Source organism: Cydia splendana, chromosome 10 (genome assembly GCF_910591565.1).
Source record: "Cydia splendana chromosome 10, ilCydSple1.2, whole genome shotgun sequence".
NCBI lineage: Eukaryota > Metazoa > Arthropoda > Insecta > Lepidoptera > Tortricidae > Cydia > Cydia splendana.
In genome coordinates, this window is record NC_085969.1 from 6,815,624 (window position 1) to 6,832,452 (window position 16,829).

General features: G+C 40.4%; 1 protein-coding gene across 1 annotated transcript in view; it reads right to left on the reverse strand.

Moving 5' to 3' along the window:
• The window catches only part of LOC134794205 (muscarinic acetylcholine receptor DM1), a 103,699-nt gene that overhangs the window by 30,912 nt on the left and 55,958 nt on the right, over window positions 1-16,829 (reverse strand). The window contains exon 2 of the mRNA XM_063765951.1: window positions 8,138-8,931. Within this exon, the coding sequence (XP_063622021.1) occupies window positions 8,138-8,862 (725 nt within the window). The 5' untranslated portion in view covers window positions 8,863-8,931. The remainder of the gene's footprint in view (window positions 1-8,137; window positions 8,932-16,829) is intronic.

Genomic DNA, 16,829 nt, shown 5'->3' on the forward strand with positions numbered 1-16,829 from the left:
TTTGGGATTATACTGAGCAACTTTTACTATGGAAAACCAAACCCGAAATCGCGAAAAAAAAATTTATCTGTTTCATACATTTTGGCTAGTCCATTTTCTATGGGAGGGTAACATTTTTTTTCGCGATTTAGGGGTTGGTATCATAGTAAAAGTTGCTCAGTACAACCCCAAAATCTCCCTGGCAACGGGAACGTAGTTATTTTTTAGCCACACTTTATATTTTTTTGTAAAGTTAGGTATTAGAGAATGGTAGATATTTTTGACGCGTAGTCTGATCCGCTACTTTTACTGCTGACGGTACTACTGTACCACAAAGGGGTACTGTAGGTATAGGAATCATGGGGTTAAGTTAACCCTTCCCATCAATCTCAATCAGAATCTATTATCGAGGAGAGTCAAGGAAGGTTTTACTGGATGTTTACTTATGTACCTTATGTATAGTTTAGGTACCATGCCGGTCGGATTCAGAGCTGCATTACTGCTGCAGTAATGCAGCCGACTGCATTGCCACAGAATAAGTAATAGTACTACCGTACAGAAAGGAAAGTTCCTACAAAACCGAAATTTGACAGCGATTCAGGGAAAAATCATGCTGCCCCTTTCTTATGTATGGCGCTATCCCTTTCGGCTATTTACGGTTGTCAAAATTTAGGGTATTATCTTATCTGTGGTCGTACACGCAAAGGGAAGTCAAGTTGTGCCAACCCTAAAAATTGCTCGAAGCAATGCTGAGCCGAACGGAGCCGAAAATACCCGAACGCTCTATAAATTCTCTAGCATTGCTGCAGGAAACGTCGAAAATTGCCAGTTTATCGAGAAAGTACCTATATCAAATTTAACATTTGCGGCAGTAATGCAATCGGCAGCATTTTTGGCAGCAATACAGTCGGCAGAAATGTCACACTGCAGTACTGCAGCAGTAATGCTCGTATACTCTGAATCCGAACAGTACCTTTACTAATATAAAAAAAACCGGGCAAGTGCGAGTCAGACTCGCACACGAAGGGTTCCGTACCATAATGCAAAAAACGGCAAAAAAGAAACGGTCACCCATCCAAGTACTGACTCCGCCCGACGTTGCTTAACTTCGGTCAAAAATCACGTTTGTTGTATGGGAGCCCCACTTAAATCTTTATTTTATTCTGTTTTTAGTATTTGTTGTTATAGCGGCAACAGAAATACATCATCTGTGAAAATTTCAACGTCTAGCTATCACGGTTCGTGAGATACAGCCTGGTGACAGACGGACGGACGGACAGCGGAGTCTTAGTAATAGGGTCCCGTTTTACCCTTTGGGTACGGAACCCTAAAAAAAACACCACCTTTCTTATTTGAAAACATGAATTAATATTTTGCAGCCTTTTGTCACGATGCACGCACTCGCAGACTTTGAAAGAATGCTTGTCTGTATATTTATCCAGTATGCTCCAGAGGCAGGGGAAGCTCTTTGTGAACACTGCCTATGCATTTCCAACGACGCACAAGAGTAATGCTTTGACCTGTACGCCGTAAATAATGACCTCTGGATATTTAATGGGACGGGTTCGCTGTCTATGTTATTTATCTTTCCCACTTAGGCTTAAGTGTTAGTTGTGGTATGTACCTAAGTACTGTAATTATAAGCATACCTGTGCTAGCTCGGGGCACGAACTCTAAAGTGATGGTAAGTATTAGAGTTTTTTACCTTAAGAGGCTCGGTATTAGATATGATATTGAACCTGTTTACAGTAATACAGGATTTCCAATAAGCAAATGCATTATACGTTACGTCAATAAACATTAATAATAAACATCAATTAGTATTCGTGCCCCGAGTGCCCGAGTTGCATATTGTTCAAGAATGTTTTTTTTTTCCGCTCTTTGCTGCGCAACCGAGTTTTGAACCCACGACTTTTGACCACCTCACGTATCGAATGGTTAAAGATTACATATTTAATATATAATTATCAGGTACGATATATGCAATTTTACTTTTTTTGAAAAAGTTACCTGGCCTGTGGTAATTTGCTGTAATCCAAAAGTACTTACATAAATTGAATAATGCGTTGCAAATATGAGTACAAACTTACAGTAGTACAATACATATTTACTATGAAAGCACCTTTTCCGAACCGATAAATGATATTAGATCCGATAGAGTAGGTACTCGAACATATTATAAGTACGTACAGTCAACATCAAATAGGTTGTAACATAACAGTAACAGCCAAAGTGGCCAAATATATCGGAACACACAACAACAACAAACAAACAAACAAACAAACACAACAACAAACACACAACAACAAAGTTTGGTAACAAAGCTGTGTTTGGCCACTTTGGTAGTCACTATATTGTGATGCTGAGTGTACATAATTTCGATACAGACCCAGATTTAATGAAAATGTTTGAAATTCCATAACGTTCAAAAATATATTTTTAATCGGTTATAACCTGTTATAAGACCGTTACGTAGGCGTACAGAAATTCATTCATCAAAAACCTTTTGCAAAAATTACGATTCTGATCTATTCCCTTTTACTTGAACCTAAGGTTGGTAGCAACTATGCAAAGTCAAAGGTCAGTCTTATACTGGGTTTTACAGGAGACATTTGGAGTAGTATACTTTGATCGGGAGAATGGTAAGCAATTGTTGAGATGTACCTACTCCTTACAAGAGGGCAGATTAGATGCGTACTATAGGGATAAAAATAGAACGATTTAAGCCTCACTTCTTATAAAGGGCACTTTTGCGTACTATAGGGAAAAGAATATAATGATTTGAGTTAAATACATTTTAATGTAAGTCGCAGGTAAGTTAATATACATTAAGAGACAATTTCACACAAATCAACATAGTCCTACAGTAAACTTTGTCTTGTGGCTTGCTGCTATTATAATACACTCTACAGAGTTATCAATCATACATCACACAAATAAATGCCCTTAGGGGGCTGTCCATAAATTACGTCATCGATTTTTGACGATTTATGACCCCCTAAAATCATCCAAAAATCATGATTCGAATGACCTCGTTTCCTCCTACGTCATGGTACCATCATCCGATGTCAAGACCCCCCCCCCCCCCCTAATTTGAAATGACGTAATTTATGAATAGCCCCTACGTACATTTGAACCAAGAAGGGACCACCAGCTTAGGCTACCTTTCTATATACTGAGGCGGAGTGAAAGGCGACGTGTTAGCGGTTAGCTTTAGTTGTCCAGCGGAGCGGAGAAGAGATGTGGATTAGAACACAACCAATGCTATTGGCTGATTCCGCACGTCTCCAGGCCCGGATTGAGAGACCTAAGGCCCCTAGGCACTTGGTATGGCACTGAGAATTTAGGAGGGCCCCCTTCCCATCTCAAAACCATTGCTAGGTTGCCTGGGCCCCTAATAGGCCCGTGCCTTATGGGCCTAGCTAGGGGGAAATCTGGTCCTGCATGTCTCCTCTCATCTCCACTCGTCTCCGCCTCAGTAGAGAGCCTGCCTTAGCGTATTCGGAGTCTACCTAAATGAACTAAGCTAACAACGCTCTTAAACCTAATTAAGCGCACATCCTCCAAGATAAAACACATCCAACCTTCATCATCGCTGCTATCACGAGCACTAAAGATAGCCTGATCTCAATTTGTCACCTCCATGCATAATAAATGTGTGTATCACGTCGCCCGTAAATCTGAGGGGGAGTAATGTCTTACTGTGAGGGCATTTCCCCCTATCACCCCTTTTAGGAGGGGCCGGAATGAAAATTTTAAAAGCCTGACTGTAGCTGTTTTTATTGGTTCGTTGTAAAGGGTGAAGCAAGATAATTTGGGTTTCAGTTGCGTTCATCTTTATTAGGGTGCGTTGTCTGTCTTATTTAGTAGATAACACCATCGTTTTGGTCCGTAATTCTTTTATCAGGCGCATTTAGAAAATGGTCTGGGCTTGTCTGTTTAGCAATAGCTTTTAACTTGCATTATAAGCAGAAATCTCTTTCCATTACAACCGTCGAAGAATGGCCTCATGGATACAAAAAGAAAGTTACTTACCTATTTCTACTCCATGAAATCAGTTTTGAAATAGCCAGTCAAGTGTAAAACTATGGGTGCATACAACTAATTCAAAAATATGTCCCATAGTTTTTAATTCGCTGATATAAGAGCTAGGTATGGGACATATTTTTGAGTATGATGAGTGCACCCATATTTTTAACTCTTAACTGAAAATAGCAACTTTAAATATAAAATGATGAAAATAACAACTTTAAAGATAAAATGATTAATCTTTTGTGGTTCGTCTTAATTATCGAAGCACCACATATCGTTGTTCCTGTTATGGGATAACAGACAGGCCAATTCGAAAGTGCACCTTTATAGAGTGATATTGGAATCATATCAGTTAGCTGTCTTTCGCGCGGGCGCTCGCACTAATTCTTGCACGGACATTTCAAAACACGGCTACTTAACTGATAAAAATAAAATAACAAAAAATAAAAAAGCCCTTAATTCACTGTAAAACGTTTACATAAAAATTTGGAAATAAAACTTAAACTTACAATTTGTGTTTTAATAATGAATCCCTAGTGGGTATAGGCCTCCTCCAGTGCTGCCCATTTGTCCCTGTCCTGTGCTATTGACATCCAGTCTGTGCCGGCTGTTCTTTTTATGTCTTCCTCCCAACGCATTTGTGGTCTGCCCTGGCCTCGTTTGCCAAGTGGGCCTCTCCATTTTGTGACTTTCAAAGTCCATCTCTTGTCTGTTAGCCTTGCTGTCTTTAACTGATATGATTCCAATATCATTCTAATATCGGTTTGATCTCAGGTGCACGTGCGAATTGACCTGAATATTGCGATTAAAAATTACTTCCCACAACGCCACATTATCTAAAAGAATCCCAACATTTATTAACAGAACCCAAGCGAAAAAAAACGAACGCCTCCCGTAAACGGCGAGACCCGAGAGGTGAAGTTCTTGTATTATTTTCATAAAATTCCCGAAGGATAATATTTAATGTCGGGATGAGTTTTCTGGCTGTCGAGTCAGCAAATACGGGGTACGCCCTGCGGTTACCTTTTCCTCAAGTTAAGGATAAATGTATTCAATTTCGGATAATTTGCTATTTGCGAAGCAATATGTTCCGCGGTTGTTTATATTGTATATCATTACATTAGGCGCAATCTATATGCAATAGTCACGTAGAGTACATTAGGGTATTCCTTTTAAATGTACCTTACAAACACCGAGAAATACTAATTCTGCCCTCCTACGCTAAAAGCACGTATTTTCAATGAAAATTTAATGCAAATACCGCTTTTTAGCTTAGGAGGGCAGAATTGATTGATTGATTGATGACAGAGCTAAGGAGCACATTATGAATAGAATGGAATTCATTCATAATGTGGCCATGCACTTTTGCAGCGAAGTGTACTTGACATAGGTAAAGATATACTGTAGTGGTGGAATAATAATAGAGGAGAGGGCGTGATTTTTTTAAGTCCATTGCTGTTGTCACCTATTTGCAGCATCGCTAAGTTTGAAGATGACATGTACAGTAATCTGCAGAGTTATGTGACCCCCCTCTGTATAGAAATTTGTTTGCAGGGGGGTCACTTAACTATGCAGCTTACTGTACTAACTGGGACGGTGAGGAGCACTTGGACGTCTACCTTTTAGTATTGGTACCTACTTAGTGAGAAAAAAAATGCCTTGGTACTATTCTACGATGTACCTACTACATAATGTAACTTTAAAGAAAACGTTTGTTCCACATCCCTTTCTCAGCTTTATAAGACCTACAAAAGGGCTTATCCGACTTTGAACTGAGTTTTAATCTCGGCGCCGAGAATTTTCTTTTGACGGTAAAATCATTTTAGTTTTCTTACATTCTATGCAATATTAGACGTAGCGAAAATGTATTAGTCAAGTTATAAAAATAAAACTTTTGCTATTATGTCAGAATACAGAAACAAAGCTATTTTGAAGACCCAGTTCTGTAAAATATTTACGTCGGCATAATTTCAAAATGGCGGCGCGTCGGAGCACTCTCCGAGCTTCAGTGCCCCTGTCTGCACCGCTTGAAAAAGTGCATAATGTCAACACATTTGTCTTGTGCACGTCTGAGCAGGAGAAAGTACGAGCCATTCCTTTTACCGGTCTCAGGGAAGTGAAGATTTGGTCTGTAGAGGAAACTGCTTGTGCCATATATAATTGCATTTAAAAAGTTAAAATTGTGAATTAAAACATCAATTAAATCAGCTGACAGGAGACAGTTTTCTATAGAACTAATATGCTTTAAAAAAATAGGTTGATTGATACATTTTGTGGGGTGTTTTAAGACATTTTAGACAAACTAAAGTTTTGAGACAAATCGTTTTAAATAGGTAACAAAAGTTGTCAAATACCTACTACTTATATACTTACATAGATAATTAGGTATAACCGTTATAATTGTTATAAATTAATTTGCGTCTTTTTTGTTGTCCTTCGCCAGTAAAATATTCTATAGTTTTACGTGAAAAATCTGGCTGGTATAACAGCTAGCTTTTATTTTCGTTCTTCTAGTGACTAGATTCCCACTATACCTACTTACCTGATTAAGTATAGCCTCCTGAGTCCCTGAGGCCTTTATAAAGGATTTAATCCAAATCGTATTTTGAATTAAAATGGGATACAAGAAGGTTCCAATTTCAAAACTGCAATAATGACAAGGGGGACTCAGGAGGATAGAGGTATGTATTTTAAATGTAGCTACGCGTCTCTCAACGTTCAAGGCATTGAAGCATCGAGGCTTGCCTCTAAAGCTTTTATTTACGTCCAAGTTCCTACAGATCCACTATCAATCTCCATCCATCTGGACGATGGATGTTTAATCTATCGCAGAGATAAATCTACATGGACCAACCTGTCTTCAAGACAAACTGCCTCGGAAACCTTCAATCCCGTCGTGTGGTCGTGCCGTCTTTTTCACTATAACCTATTACTTCAATGAATGAGAGAGACAGCAAAATAAATTTCGATCCCGAATAGACCCTTGAAAGCCTTTTGTTGTATCGAGTAGCGAGAACCCTTGATCAGTTACTTAAATAAATTCGAAAACTTGGAAACTACCGTTGTCTTTTATGGGATCTCCTTTATCCTGAGTAATGTAAATGGAAAAGTTGATTCGTTTTCTATTTTCACTATAAATAAAGTAGCTTCTGAAGTTTGTTTTCTATGACGGAGTGAGTAATATTACATACCTACAGGGTGGAACATTTTTAGAGACTGAGCTGAAAGGATAGGGTTAGCTGAGTGATCTACAATCGAGTTATTATAATCGTAAAGCTGGATTTAAATGTAAAACAAAATCATTAAAATTAAATATTTTTATATCACTGACAACCCTGCAAAGCTATTTACATTTTGTTATTGCAACAAAGTTATTGACAAATGTCATGTCATTCAATACGATCTACTTGCTAGGGTTGAAACATACAGATTTTCGCACTAATGTTTAACGAACTGTATCTCAAAAACGGTTAGAAATATTAACGTGATTAATAAAGTAGGTAGCCTGAACAATTCCCAGTTTGCGTAAAAGTCCTTCGTTCTGTTCCACCCGATATATGTATTATTCTTATACTGTCTTTTATTATTTACTCGAGCAAATAGGTATCTTTATTTTACCCATTATTGACTTTGGAGTGATATAAGTAGTATATATAGCACGTGTTACTGAATAGCACTTAAAGAAAAGCTTCTTCGTTTAGGTACTTGTGTTTGCGAGCTTCGTTTAATCTAAACGAGTTGATCCGGCTCCTTAATGATTGTACTTATGCGTTTTATTTGGCGTAATGTGGTCACGTATTCTCATTATGTGTGTCATTTGCTTGCCGCCTTAGTGGGGGATGTATAGGATGATAAAATCGTTATTGTATGATCCAAAAAAGATGCAAAATCATATGCGAACCGTACAAACGATTGCGTACCGTAATGGTAGTGGAGTTGACTTAATTATCTTTTGTGCTTCGGTTTTTGCATAACGTCATTACGACATCTGCTCGATTCTTGAAAACCGTAATAATACCCTGAAAACTATAACACAAGGTTTGCTTTTTGCCGGGTCAAATAGCGGAATTAACTAAGCGCTACGACAATAAAAAATGCTGACTAGAAATTATAATTTATAACTTACCTAGAGTTAGACCTCTTAGACGAGTCGTGTTTCTTCCCACCCTGTAGATTCGGCAGATCCTTTTGCCGTTTCTTCGTCTCGCGCCATATCCGATAGTACAATATGCACATCACAGTCACTGGCACGTAGAAGGCGGCTATAGCCGTCCCGAACGTGATAAACTGGTTCGTCTCTATAAACTGAATGTAACACTCGTTTGGGGGCACCTTGCGTTCACCGTCTATATACGGCCACGCGTAAATCCAGGGAGGCCACAACACTAAACTAAAACCCCACGCACTGCCTATCATGACCGTAGCTCTCCGTGTAGTCCTCTTAGCTCTATAAGTTAGCGGTCGCGTCACACTAAAATATCTGTCGAAGCTTATGATGAGCAAGTTTAACACTGACGCGTTCGATGCTAGATAATCTAAAGCCAGCCACGTGTCGCATATATGCGGCCCGAGCGGCCAGTATCCGTAGATAGTGAACATCGCGAACAAAGGCATGGAGATCAGACCGACAGCGAAGTCGGCAACGGCAAGCGAGAACAAGAAATAGTTGCTAATCGTTTGTAATTGCTTGTCGATTTTGAAGCTGATCATAACCATGGAGTTGCCGGCGACGGTCAGGACAGAGAGGATGCTGGCGATGATGGCGATGATGATCTTCTGGACAAGAGAGTACGGGCTGGCGGGGACGTTGGCCAGGTCGGTGAGGTTGGCAGTGGTGTTGTCGATTAGCATGCTGTCAACTCAACGCGCCCGGGGGCCGCGCTGCGCCCCGACCAGAGCGCCGGCCGTGTGCGGGCACGCCTGCAACAAAACACATACAATTAATACCTACCATAATAATTTGCTTAACATTTTCCAAAAAAATTACAGGTGTTTTATCCCCTATGACGCCAAGAACTGTTACAATCATTATGAGTTTTTGTGCCCGTAGTGACCAAAACGCATTTATTATGGCGTTCGCAGTCAAAGTAATATTTTTTTCTTTCAAGCAGCTTAATATCTTATATTTTGGGCTCTGCGTAGTATTTTTGAATATTTACATAAAATGTTTGAAGGTGAAATGGTGGATCAGAAGATTAATTGCAGTATTGACTTACAGCTTCGACTGTTGTTTCACAAATACTCCTAAATGATCACTATTTAATATATAAACTACCTACTTTTGAAGCACTAGGGTAAAAAAAATATATCTTAACTGTATTACAGCTATGATACTACTAGTCTTGCTTCAGAAATTGCTGCTACGCTACAGAGTTTATTCAATAATGAGGATGTAATTATGTACTTAGTTGTTATGATATTGAAGCTAAATGGACCTCACACGAGTAGAGTAGGTGTCGGAAATTGTGGGATTGTACCTACGGCAATGGCGAATTATGAGTAGGTATTATTTTACAGACAGGTGGCACAATAGTGTACCTACCGCAGTATGCTCTTGAGTTCCAAAAGCAATTGTAATATTCATCATCATCATCATCATCATCATCATATCAGCCAGAGGACGTCCACTGCTGGACATAGGCCTCCCCCAAAGAATGCCACAATGACCGGTCTGGTGCCACCCGCATCCAGCATATTGTAATATTGGTTGGGTTTAATTTAAGACCGTTTTTCACCGTATTATTATTACTTAAATGTTACATTTCTAAAAATGGACATAACTAATAACTTTTGGCGTTGAAACTCTAGGTCCATAGAGTCCCAGCGCGCACAAGTTTTTCGCAGAAATCGCGAAGCGGCTGGTTCACGTAACTGGTGACCGAAGAGCTGGCGGCTACCTCGTAGTCCTCGCACAACGTATCAGCATTGCATTACAATGAAATGAGGAAATGCCGCCAGCATCCTTGCAATCTTACAATGCCACAAGGACCTATTTTAGTCATATTTTAACCACATCGTGCGTTGGCGTCGCTTGTATTTCGGCACCACCAATAACATAACATATCCAAAAGGTTGGTACTTACCTACCTAATAATTTTATAGTCGGTTCATAGAGTGATCGTAATCGTTTTTATAACCTTAAAGTCTAATTTCACATTTCACAACTACATAAAAAGAAATGGGTACCTATGTGAGTACTAATTTCACTTCGTAGAAATGACCGTAAACTTTCGTACATCCATGCAGTCAAAATATCTTCGTTCAAGTAAACCCATTTTTAGAAATTCCTCCTGAATATTCAATTTCTGAGGGCTTATAACTAAAACTTGGGCACAAAATTGAAGCCGAAACTTTGTTTTAGACAATTTAGACTAAAGACACTTTAAATCTTTATATCGCGTAACATAAAGGTCCTGGTACACTTGCGTGAATACTCCCCTATTCGCTCAGTGCATGTGGCGCCAACCTAGTGGGTATAGGAAGAAAAACTAAAAATCAACCCCTTTCAAACAAAAACATCGAATTCAGTCCGATAGTGTCCGAGTAATCGGTAATATTGTACTCGTATAACAAAAAAACAACGGGTTGCACTCCGGGAGTGCCGGCAGAAGTGAAAACTCAATGACATTGTAACAGTTTTTCGATCAGGTCACGTGTCCGTCTTACGAAGCGTCTTAAGTCTTACGTCAAAATATTAATAACAGCGCCATCTAGTGCAAAATGTCTGCAGCACTATGTATAATTGAGGTTAACGCCATCTAGCGTTATTTCGTCGCATTACTTGAAAGTCTTGAAACCCCTAAGCACATCACTGTTAGTACTCGAGTCATATTAGTACCAGTTAGAGGGAAACTCACTAGATGGCATTCAAATCAATAAAGAAAAACTCAATGACATTGTAAGTTTTTCGATCAGGTCACGTGTCCGTCTTACGGTTTTGTGACACCTGTTACGAGTTTAACATTTTTTCCCCATCACAAAAAGTGCACAGCGCCGCTAAAGAAGTTTTCACTTAAATTGTTTATACGACAACGGTTTCACTCGAATTTTTAGTCGCTATTGGCGACATGTTTCGGGCCCGTCGGGGGTCCTTCCTCAGGCTCGAGTGCTCGCGGCGGCTGCAACTCGTAGTCCTCAAAAAATATTCCGACGAATTGAGAACCTCCTAATTTTTGCGTCAGTATGAGACGACCTTTAGCAGAAAGGGTTTAAACAGTTTTTAAAGTTTTTAAACGAATTTCGCTCGCTTCTTTAGGAGTCGGTGCCTAGTTAAGGGTGACTTCAAAATGGCCGCTAAATATATTGACTTATTATTCAAAGGCTGAAGAATAAAACAATGAAAATCATGAAAGAATTTGTTTCTAAGTAGGCAGAATTAAAATGCTAAAATTCGCGCAAACGTACGTACATTTTTGCTGATACTGTAAATAGCTCCCACTGCTAGGTAAAGGCCCCCCTCTTATTTTTCTACTTCTGTCTGTTTTTTAAATATAAAGTATGCAATACAACGCTATAAATTTTCTAAGCGGGACACAAATGCGCGTTCCATACTATTTCTATGAGCATGTACTTCATAGTTCAAAAAAATATTGTCTTATTTAGTGACATAACATATTACCGGATGTAATTATTGCAATGTATTCTTGTAGTTGCAATTCTTGGGATCAGTTGCCAAGCGGGCCCCAGGCTCCCTTGAGCCGTGACAAAATGCCGGGACAAGGCGAGGAAAATGATGAACATATTACCGGATGTAATGTCAAAACTTATTTGCGAACAGCATAACTGCAATTAACTCTGTGGTAGAGCGACGCCTCGCCTTTTCCTATTTCTACATGCAAATAATTTTAACTACTTCTCTCGGCTTAACTATTCCCATGTTAAAGCTAAGGTTACGGTAGCATAGCGGAGCGTACAGCGAGCGGACTGCCCGTGGGCAGCATATGCAAGTTATGCCCGAACAAATATCGCAATTTTACATTTGGTTGTTAGAGAAATAAAGCTAGAAAAATATGTGTTCATAGAATAAAACAAAATAACACAGATTTAAAATGGACAAAACACGAAGCCAACGCTTATTTTAAATTTTATTAGATTGTAATCAATAGTTTTCTATATTCTCGCACAAGTAGACGTTTGTACAGTAACATAGAGTATAGTTACTACACCTGTTAAAATCATTACGATATTTTTTTGGTACCTAGAAAAAAATATGGTTGTCTGTAAAGTCGGTTTACGGACGATAATTTTGCGTGATAACGTCATAAGAAAACGTGGCCGTAACTTTACCATGGAGATCTGTCCACAACGTTACCATGGAGATTTGTCCACAACGTGACACTTTTTCGTGCATGCTACCGGTGTTCATCGATTTATAAGACGTTATCACGTCAAAAAAATTCAAAACGGTGGAGTCATTGGGATTCGCGAGATCTAAGTACAACCCACAAAGCCACTAGTGCTTAGCTACTTTACAACGTTGCACGCTTCGCTTATCACGACACCCGCGTTCCTAAGCCTTCATAGACTCAACATGTTTGTTTGTACGCTCGTATTTACAATGCAAGTCAAATTGACAGACGCACGAACCGCAAGCCTCATTTGCATAAGTTAGGTTGCTAACTGGGATTCACAGTTCAGTCTTGTTGTATTCTGCGGCTCAGATTGTTACATAATGTTCATACAAAAATGTATTACAAATATGAATAATAGGCTTCAACCTCAGGTCAACCGTCCAACGGAGGGTCAGATAGGGTTCAACCGAGCTGTCATACAGAGTAGGTAATACAATACAATCATGAGTAATAAAAGCTACTATGTTGGGATATTTCCGTACTTTCTTCTTGGTCGCATCCATCATGACTGATGATCGTGGTTGGTGGGTTTTGTTCGGGCACGAACACACTCTCGCCATCGATTCCGGTCCATCGCTTTCCTCACCACGTCATAGAATTTCTGAGATGGTTCCTCGCCTTTGAGTTGGTCAGTCCATCGTGCTGGTGAACGGCCCCGTGACCTTTTGCCATCAGTATTACCAACAACGATTAACCTTTCCAAACTTTCGTCTTCTCTTCTCATTATATGGCCAAAGTAACTTAGGAAGCGTTGTTCACAGATTGTGGACAATCGCACTTTCACGTCGAGTTCCAACAGTATGGAGTGATTCGTGCGCTTAGCTGTCCATGGTATTCTCAGCATACGCCTCCAACACCACATCTCAAAGGCATCGATCCGTTGTTTCTCTCTGCTTTTGATTGTCCACGTTTCGGCTCCATACATAAATATTGGAAATACAAGGGCTCGTACAAGTCTTATTTTAGTGTTTCTGGATATTCCCCGATTACGCCATATTTTCTGAAGCCGCGTCATGGCATCTTTAGCCATTCCTATGCGTCTTTTGATCTCCGGAACACAGCTGCCATCATTACATATCTTTGACCCCAGATATACGAACTCATCAACAGTGTCTATACCCTGGATTGTAGGAGCTGCAGACAGGCGGCCGGCGCGATCCACAATCATCAGCTTGGTTTTGCTTCGGTTGATTGCAAGACCTAACTTTCCGCTCTCGACCTCCAGTCTGTTGACAAGTTCTTGCATGTCAGATATTGAAGATGCCAAAAGTACAGTGTCATCAGCATATCTCAGGTTATTAATTCTCTTCCCACCAACAATCTTCCCACGGACAATATACTCGCCATAAATGTTAAACAACATTGGTGATAGTATGCATCCCTGTCGGACTCCTTTTTTGGTCTGGAACATTTTGGAACATTCTGATCCAATTCTAATGTAGCTTCTGTTGTCAGTATACAAGTTACGAATTAGTCCTATGAGATGCTCCGGTGCTCCCATCTCTGTCAGTACAGACCATAGTTCCCCCCACTGAACGCAGTCAAATGCCTTTGTGTAGTCAATGAAACAGAGAACAACTGGATTGTTGAACTCTCGACTTTTTTCAATAATCTGTCTTATGTTAAGCATTTGCTCGCGAGTGCCCTTCCCCTTCACGAATCCCGCTTGCTCTTCAGGAACCTGTTTATTAAGAAAGTGTTTCAGGCGCTGGTTAATTATGTGAAGGAGAATTTTGCTTGCATGTGGGATCAGTGCAATGGTCCGGTAGTTGCCACACTCCTTTGTAGATCCTTTCTTATGAAGCGGGATGAAAACCGACTCCCTCCACTCCTCTGGCCATCTACCTGACATCCATACGAGGTTACAGAGTTTGGTCATTATGGCTAAGCCCGCGTTACCCAGATTTTTCAGAAGTTCGCTTGGAACTCCATCCTTTCCAGGCGATTTCCCAGTCTTTAAACTCTTGAGGGCTTGCTCAACTTCCGAAGGGAGTATGTCAGGTTCATCCGCGGTCCACAAACTCGTCGAAACTGAGGCGTCAGTACAGTCGTAAAGTGACGCACAGTACTTCTTCCAGCGGTCCAGTACCTGATCCAGTTCCGTAAGAAGTTGACCATTTTTATCGTTGACTCCATATTGCTGTACCGGTCTGGATCTGGTCAGTACTTTTAGCTTCTGATACAGGTCTTTAGTTTCGTTTCTTGACGAGTGCTGTTCAAGGTCCACACAGATGTTATTGATGTAAGCGTTGTAGTCTTGCCTGCATTTCCGTTGGACTTTACAGCTTAGTTGAGCATACCGTTGGAACTGTTCTGGGCTAGATAGTCCTCCCTGCTTCAATTCCCGGCGTTCTTTTATGACTTTGGCTGTTTCATCTGAGATATGGCTTTTCAGAGTTGGTTCTGTCTGGGCAAACTTCCTCGCTGTTTGAACAATTGTGTCTCTCAGTGTGTTCCACAAGGCATTACTCTCCGGGATGTCGTCTGCTGGTATCCTCGCCATCTGGTACTGCATTTCATTCGCGTATGCCACTGTATCCACTTTTTGTAGCTTTGGAGCCGATTTTGACTTCATGATCCTTTTTAGTCGTAACCGAATCGTTGCAACTAGTAATTGATGGTCGCTGCCACAATCTGCACCTGGATACGTGACTACGTTCATTATAGACGATCTCCACCTTGAGCGCATTAAAATATAGTCAATCTGGTTCTTAAATCTGCCTCCAGGAGAAACCCAAGTATACTGTCGTCTTATATGATGCTTGAAACAGGTGTTCATCGCTGTAAAGTCTTCTTCCGTACAGAATTGAATGAGCCGATCCCATACTTTCCGATCTGTCGACGAAGATCTGATCCATGTTCACCTTTGCCTATCTTGGCGTTGAAGTCGCCGATCACCATAGTTATCTCGCGGTTCGGGATTTCGTCGATGGTTCGTGATAAGGAGTTATAGAAGTTGAAAACCTGGATCACGTTCAGTTTGCACGGTGTGGTATTGATCCTGATGCTAATTATCCGATCATTGACTGGCTTGTATCCTGTGACATGTTTATCAAGTTGAGGTGGCACTACGAAAGCTACACCCCTACTGCTGTCATTTTCCGGACCCGAGAAGTAAATTGTATTCCCGGAATCGGATAAGTAGTGGCCGGAGTTACGCCAATGTGTTTCGCTTAATCCTAGCATGTTGATGTTCACTCGTTTCATTTCATCCTCTATGATCTTGAGCTTGCTTGGGTTGGTAACAAGTCCTTGAACATTCCAAGTGCCAATGCGATGAGGGTGTCGGATGGATTCGGTTGTGTTGACGGCACCAGTAGCAGAGTTTCCATGCGCAGCCTGGCGAGCCACATGCACATGGCCGGTAGCACATTTCACACCACCTTGCCCGGTAAGATGGCGCCGGGCGTCAGCCGGATCGCACGACAGAGTCCTTACTTCATGCCGACTTTCCATCTCAACTTTCAAGGGAATATAGTGCAGTGGTTTCCCGTTGCCTTCTGCACCAGACATTTTAGGAAGTATTTAGCCTCCAAGGCTCGCTGAAGCCTCCTCTACCCGTAGGTAGGTGATGAATGGTTATTCCGCCATTAGCTCGGTCGTCAGAGCCCCGTTGGTTATCTAGCAGGAGGTACCACGGTTTCCACCGCCGTCATTACACGCGAGCAGGAGGGGTTGACATTTGGGGTGGATAGATGTTCCTTCTCCCCCTTACCTCCCCGTTTATTTCCGTACAAACTAAGCCAATTTGAAAGTTATCGAGTGTAATTTTGATATAAACAAAAGTTATGTTGGTAGTATAAAAAGTATAAGCCGTGTTTTTTTTTGCGTGCAATAGAACTAACCCTACATACAAGCTACATACATATATTTTTCGCCGTAAGACCCAATAATGTAGATTTCACCAAAATCGCAAGAGCTAATTACGAAATCTAATGACGAAAATAAGTCAATTGAATAGTAAGACCTATTTGATTCTCAAGTGTGTTCAAGCAATAAACAAATTAGGTATTTCCGATGTTTTCCAACTTTCCCATAAACAAATCGTGCGGTAAACAAGTTAACACGACATTAGTAAACAAGAAAACAAGGATTTGTTATGTTACTAATATATGGGTAATTTCTTTGAGATCAAATAACAAATAACGGATCAGAAACCGGCACACTTAGGTAATTCTCATTCTATTCTAGAGAATCTAGAGCTAAGAGCAGGCTATTTTCATTTACAAAATTAATGCAAATAATTTGAACCAAATGGAGTCTCAATATTAAAAATAACTGTTCCAAATTTTAGCTATCTACGTCAAACGGTCTCTGAGAAAAACACATTTAACTGATTTGCAAGACCGAAGTGATCCCATAAGTGTACCGCGAACAAAGGTTTGTGCGGTACACTAAAAATTAGGAACCTGTGTCTCAGGCAACAATCATAAGGGAGTAAATCCATTTGCTATTTTTATGCAAGAA